The 7222-nt window shown below is 32.6% G+C and overlaps 1 protein-coding gene across 1 annotated transcript in view; it reads right to left on the reverse strand.

The window, feature by feature from the left end:
- The window catches only part of LOC109850010 (QWRF motif-containing protein 3), a 31575-nt gene continuing 28787 nt past the window's right edge, over window positions 4435-7222 (reverse strand). Inside the window, exons 3-6 of the mRNA XM_020419903.1 lie at window positions 5390-5506; window positions 5210-5299; window positions 4863-4970; window positions 4435-4754 (exon numbers count right to left, since the gene is read on the reverse strand). Coding sequence (XP_020275492.1) covers window positions 4656-4754; window positions 4863-4970; window positions 5210-5299; window positions 5390-5506 — 414 coding nt within the window. The 3' untranslated portion in view covers window positions 4435-4655. The remainder of the gene's footprint in view (window positions 4755-4862; window positions 4971-5209; window positions 5300-5389; window positions 5507-7222) is intronic.

Raw genomic sequence — 7222 nt, forward strand, 5'->3', positions numbered from 1 at the left:
CACGGTGTAGGTGCATGGCAGGTTTGACATCTCTGGGTTCACCTTAGACTGCAGCCATGTATGAAAACAGGGGCGTCACATATAAACCCTAGGTTTGTGATACCTAAGTAATGTAAACGTGTTTAAATTATTTTATGTCTATTCAATGATTAGTTCTAATCATGCTTAGTTAATCATGTTGATAATTTATGTTTTATTTGAGAAATTTTGGTTAATTGAGATGCTAAACCCTAACTAGATTTATTCAAGAGTTTAAATCATGTTGAGTTAATTCATGTTAAGCAAATTTGAAAGTTTAAATCTTGTTATATGCCTCATGTTAATAAAATTAAGTTTTTTTAAAAAAAATACAAAAATACAAATGCCAAAACCTGATCTTTGGAGATCTTCTCTGGCCAGTCAACCGACCAAGGCTAGCCGGTTGACCGGTGAGATCTTGTGAGTGCACTTTGTGCACGTTTGTGTTCTGTCGACCGATGCCCTATGGGCAGTCGGTTGACCTGTGTTCTCTTTGTTTTTGAATGGTTGTTTTTGCATCGTTTGACCATGAGTTCGGGGTTCGAACCACACAATGATACACGTACAATCATGAGCATACATAAATAGTGTTGTAGCACACACACAGATATCCTGGAGTGGATTATTATAGGTATTTTTTTAACCACACTTGTGATATGGGTTTAAACATTATATACATGTATGGATATCGTTGATAAGCACCGCTCAGTACTACTTGGGAAAGTGCGTTGATATACCACTAGTACAGACCATTGAGTCTAGTTTTAGTATGCTTGATCTAGTAGTCCATCCCGCACAGAGGTGTGATGAGGCTTGTGAGTCATATACCTAGGATGCCTGATTTGGTAGTCCGTCCCGCATGTTGATACGATGAGACTAATGAGCCTATAAACTTTTAGGATACTGATTTGTTAGTCCGTCCCACATGATAATGTGATGAATTATAAACTTTACAAGGATTTGCATTGTGATAATTATCTGATAGCCTGAGTCTTGGTGGACGCCATTATAAATAACTCGATAATCTATACTTCAGAAATCAGAAATCTAATGAAATGAGAATTGAAAGAGACTAGTTTTAAGATCTAAATAGGAATTAACTATTCAATCTTAGATTTCCAATTTCATAAGTAGATTTTCTTTAACCCTTTTATTTTCTTTCCTCTCTTGGTTTTACTCTCTTCTTTTTCTAGTCTTTTTATTCGTGTAAAATCAACACCTAACCAAACTTTATGCTCTTTTTTTTACCATAATTCAAGAACCATTCTGGGATCCTTCTTAGATCACACATTTCTCATGGGATCGACACTTGTATGCTACACACATATTGCGCACTTCAAACATTTTTATTTAAAACACATCATTGGTAAATGGGTTGAAACGACTAAAAATGGCTAAAAATTTATGGATAATAGCTCATGGAATCATGAATTTTAATCTCCATGAAATTCTTTGCCAATTAAAATGACTAAAAATAACCAAAATTGTAGATTTTAGCTAACGAAATCGTGATGTTTAGCCTTTACGAAATTATTTGCTAATGGGTTGAAATGAGTAAAAATAGCCAAATCATGAACTATAGCTTACTAAATCATGATTTTTAGCCTCCTAAAATTATTTACCAAAAATTAAAATAACTAAAAATGGTCAAAAATCATAGGTTATAGCTCGCAAAATCTTGATCTTTGGCCTGTGTGAAACTATTAGCAAACAAATCGAAATGACTAAGAATGGCTAAAAAATATAGGTTATAGCTCATGAAATTATGAATTCTAACATTGATGAAACTATTTGCTAATAAATCGAAAAGACTAAAAATAGAAAAAATCATAGACTATTGCTCATAAAATCATGAATTTTGGCCTCCACGAAATTATTTGCCAACAGATCGAAACAACTAAGAATTACAAAAAATCTTAGGTTATATCTAATGAAATTGTGATTTTTAGCCTCCATGAAATTATTTACCAGAAAATTAAAACAACTAAAAGTGGTCAAAAGATCGAGAGATATAGCACACGAAATTGTGATTTTTGGCCTATGTGAAATTACTTGCTAAAGAAAAAATAATGAATTATAACTCTTGAAATCTTGAATTATAGACTCCATTGAATTATTTTTCATTGGGTCTAAATGAATGGAACTGCACAAATATTATAGGTTATTGCTCCTAGAATTGTGAATTTCAAACTCTAAAAAATTATTAGCATTCAATCAGAACGAACAAATTTGAAAAAAATATATGTTACATAGCTCATAAAATTATTAAGCTTAAACTCCATAAAATCATATATATTTGCTATTATATATATTTGCTATTCTATATAAAATTATATATATTTGCTATTAGGTCAAAATGAATAAAATTGGAGAAACATCATATGTTTTAGCGCCTGAACAATGATATTTTAACTCTAAAAATTTATTTGCTATTAGGTCATAATGAATGAATTGGACAAAATTATGTTTTATAGCTCATAAAATTATGGATTTTAAACTCTAAAAATTTATTTGAAATTTGATCAAAATGAACAAAATCGGACAAAATCATGGGTTATAGCTCATGAAATTATGAATTTTGAACTCTGTAAAATTATTTGCTAATTGGTCGAAATATTTTATCATGAATTTTAAACTCTAAATAAATATTTTACTTTGGATTGAAAAATAAAAATAAAAAATTCATAGGTTGTAGCTCATGGAGTCATTAATTTTAAACTCCAAAAAATTATTTGCTATTAGGTTGAAATGAATGAAATTGAAAAAGAATTGTGTGTTATAGCTCATAAAATCATGAAGTTTAAATTATGAAAAACTAATTATCATTGGATCAAAATGAAGAATAATGGATAATAATCATGGTTTATATAGTACATGAGATCATGAATATTAAACTTCATAAATCTATTATCCATGGGGTCTACACGAATAAAAATAGACAAAAATTACTAGTTATAACTCATTAAATGTGAATTTTTAACTTCATAAAATTATTTTTTTTCATAAGGTCAAAATGAGCAAAAATGGACAAAAATCATGGGTCATAGCTCATGGATCATGAATTTAAACGCTATAACATTATTTGCCATGGGATCAAAATGAATAAAATTGGACAACAATCATGGGCTATAGTTCATGAACTCGTTAATTTTGAACTCCGAAAAAATATTTACTATTTGTTTGATATGAATAAAATTAGAAAAAATTTGTGTGTTATAGCTCATGAAATCGTGAATTTTAACATTTAAAAAGATATTTAACATTAGATCAAAATGAATAAAATTGGACAAAAATCGTGATCATAGTTCATAAAATTATGGATTTAAACTTCGTTAAATGATTTTTCATTGGGTATAAAAGAATGAAAATGAAAATAATTACGTGTTATAGCTCATGAAATCGTGAATTTTGAACTCTATAAAAAAATTATTAGGTCAAAACAAATGAAAATAAATAAAAATCATGAATTATAACTCAAGAAATTATTAATATTGAACTCCAAAAAAATATTTGTTATTAGGTCAAAATGAATGAAATTGGACATAAATCATGTGTTATAATCATGAAATTGTTAACCTTGAACTCTGAAAAGTTATTTGATGTTAGGTTGATAAGAAAAAAATCAGACAAAAATTGTGTTACAGTTCATTAAATCATTAATTTTTAACTCTGAAAAGTTATTTGTTATTTAATTGAAACCAAAAAAATGTGTAAAATCATGTGTCATATAGCTCTGAAATAGGTAACTTTGACCTCCAAAACATTATTTGCTATTAGCTCGAAACAAATACAATGGACAAAAATTGTTTGTTATAACTCATAACACTGTAAATTTTGAACTCTGAAAAATTAATTGTCATTGGGTAGAAACAAGCAAAAATAGGGAATCATCGTGGGTTACAGCTTATGAAATCATGAATTTTAGACACTGTAAGATTATTTTCCATTAGATCAAACCGAATAAAAATGGACAAAAGTCATGTATGAATTTTAAACTTCGTAAAACTGAAACTAACAAAAGTGAAAAGAAAACCATAAATTATAGCCCATAAACTCTGAAAAATTATTTGATGTTTGATCAAAAGCAACAAAATTAGACCAAACACGCGAGTTATAGTTCATAAAATCATGAATTTTAAACTCCATAAAATTATTTTTCATTGGATATAACGAATAAAAATGGATAAAAATAGCAAGTTATCATGGGCACACTTAGAGTAAATGTACCAGATGAAGTACATTATTCTGCCCTTTGTCAAGAACCAACAATTTCAAAGCTCGTTTTCGTTTGTTTCTATCTAATGTCAATTAATTCTCTCTGTCATTCTTTGGTCCTTTCTGTATATATGTGACTTGATCTGCACTTTATGCTATATGTTGTTTTCAGGCTTATATTACTTGCTTACCACNTGATTACAAAAGCTTCAACAATAAATCAACCCCTCGAAAGAAACAAAAAAAAAGGACCCCAACTGAAATCTTAAGCTATGCTTCTTGAATGGGCTTTGAACTCATCGCTGGAAACGTGAGGTTCACTCGGGATCTATAGTCACAGGTAGCGCTGGCATCCTGTAAGTTTCTCTCTTGTTCTTGTGTTTTCTTTTTTTTTCTTTTTTTTTCCTTTATTTCATTTCTGGCTAATTGGAAATAATGAACTTTCCTTCCAGTGAAGTATTGCTCTGCAGCTGTGATGATTTTATTTGAAATAGATGACACTCCAAGCTTTCCTCTTGAATCTGCCAAAATTTAAATGTTGTAAGATCAAACATCACGATATATCGGTAAGGACAGGGTATAACCTATAATAATTGTAATGATAGCTAAAGAAAATATCAGTTATTTACCTGTAGAGAAAAAATCAATCCCAGCATCTCAACACACTCTTCCAATAATGTTCTTTCCTCAGCAACTACTTGGGCGAGCTCATAAAGTAATGGGACTGTACTTTGCCCCTGTTAATAAAAGATAGAGAATTTACTTGACCTCTAGCTGTTCTACAAATATGCTATATAATAACGGATTGAAGATGTTAAAAACTTTCTTATTTGTTTCCTTTTCCTTTTCACTCTTTTTTAGTTATAAAATAATGGGCATTGTGCATTGAGCTCTGCATTAAGCAAAAGGCATACACAGGTTCATAGAAGCCGAAAGAAAATTTGAGGAAATTCGAAACATGATGCTAGAGCAATACCACTGAAGCGTATATGCCTAATGCAGACTCGATAAGTGAAATTAGATTTGCTGCTTGTCGAAGCCGAATGGCCAAAAGCTGAGGGTCTGCCTGCACATGAAATTACACGTAACTTAAAAAGAATACAGAAAATCAAAAATATTGGTAAGCATACGTCACTGTAGTCAAGTATGGAAGTACCTTTGCCCGATCAATAAGAGGTAGCCTGCAAACTGCTGCTTGTAAGCAATTTTGTGTAGTCGAAAGGGCAGATGCATGCTGTTTCTCTATCACTTGCCATGCTTCCAATGATTTCATCTGTCGAATACGAATCAGAAATGAAATTGATGGGGATTACAGTACTGCTGCTTAAAAATCCATTATGTGTACTTTATATTTTTGAGCTGAATGCATGGTCAGAATTATTAGTGCGGAGTACAAATGTAATGTCCTAAACTAAAGCTTAGGATTACAAAGTCATCAGATAATTTGGTAAACCTGAAACATTTTTTGACCTTCAGTTAACATAATTTGATCTGAAGTGCTGGACTTACTGTCCAATAGTTATACATGCAAAACACATTTATGCATGTTTAGTTACCTAGATGTATAATTTAATTTGTGAGTTGGATTAGAATGCACTATGTTAGAAGTAATTAAGGATATTAGACAAGATATAGTAGGAGTATATAATAGAGATAAGGTGATTGAGAGATAATGAGAATGTGATTAGGAGAATAATTGTGATTAATCAACTGAGTTTAGTCCCATATTGCCTACACACAAACAACTTTACTATTATATCCCTGTATAAGGGAAATAGTTGTACCCTTTGAATTATTAATGTGAATATGCAAATTTTTATTGTTTAACCTGTGTTGATGTCAATAATCAAACATATAATATAATGACGGTGAGGTTGATTAAGGGCCGCTAACTTCTCCAAATATCTAGTTTTGAGTTGAGTAGCTTATGCCTGCACAAATAGCAACTCGTAAGAGGACAGGACTAGTTTCCCCATTGTTCCTCTGACGATCACGTCAGTTGATGGACTTGAGTAGGAAAGTGATGAACTAAGTGAGTTCTAAAGTATAGTGCAATGGAGAAAAGTTCTGAGATATTGCTTGCTGACCTGGTATTTGGAATAGTACCCCTATTTATAGTGGTGATAAAATGGTAGAATGGTAATCTCCGCTGAGCATAAGATGGCGACAAAAGAGTATAGAATGGTGGCTACGTCAGCACCAACTTTAGAGGTGTCGGTCGACTAGTGGAAAAAATGTCACCTCGGTATTTAATACGAAGTGATTGTAGGTATGGTGGTGCCGACGTGGTCCGATATGTCATGAAGACTATCTGGACTAGAGTAATGATGACGTTTGCCAAGCATTTAATATGACGCCGACACGCTGTCAGTGGGATAAGCTCAAGATTGAAGTTGTCTTTTGGCTTATAGCAAGGGGTGTCGAGAAGGAACGCCTTTCGAGTCGACCTTGCAAAGTGTTGAATAACTAATCGAGTGGGCTCGTAGCGAGTCTTCTTCGATAAGATGATCGACAAGTACCACCCTTCGAATCGATCTAAGAAGATATCGACTCAGTGAGTCGGCTAAATTGGGATTCTTGGTGGTCCTGACCGTCAATTCTATTTGAGCGGGTGCATGTAGGGGGGACACATGTCCGTTGCTGGCAAATGAATGTACTTTGGCGATTAAAACACCATAACAACATGGTATCATTCTTTCTCCAAGAGAGACCGCGTTGCTTGAGAGTGTTTTGCGACAATCTTCATCAACAGCTTCTCGACGACTTCGATTTCGGCAACTTCCGACAACATCATCTCCACGGACAGCAACCTTTCTTCCCTCATTTGGCGATTAAAACACCATAACAACATGGTATCATTCTTTCTCCAAGAGAGACCGCGTTGCTTGAGAGTGTTTTGCGACAATCTTCATCAACAGCTTCTCGACGACTTCGATTTCGGCAACTTCCGACAACATCATCTCCACGGACAGCAACCTTTCTTCCCTCA

Source organism: Asparagus officinalis, chromosome 7 (genome assembly GCF_001876935.1).
Source record: "Asparagus officinalis chromosome 7, Aspof.V1, whole genome shotgun sequence".
Classification (NCBI taxonomy): Eukaryota; Viridiplantae; Streptophyta; class Magnoliopsida; order Asparagales; family Asparagaceae; genus Asparagus; species Asparagus officinalis.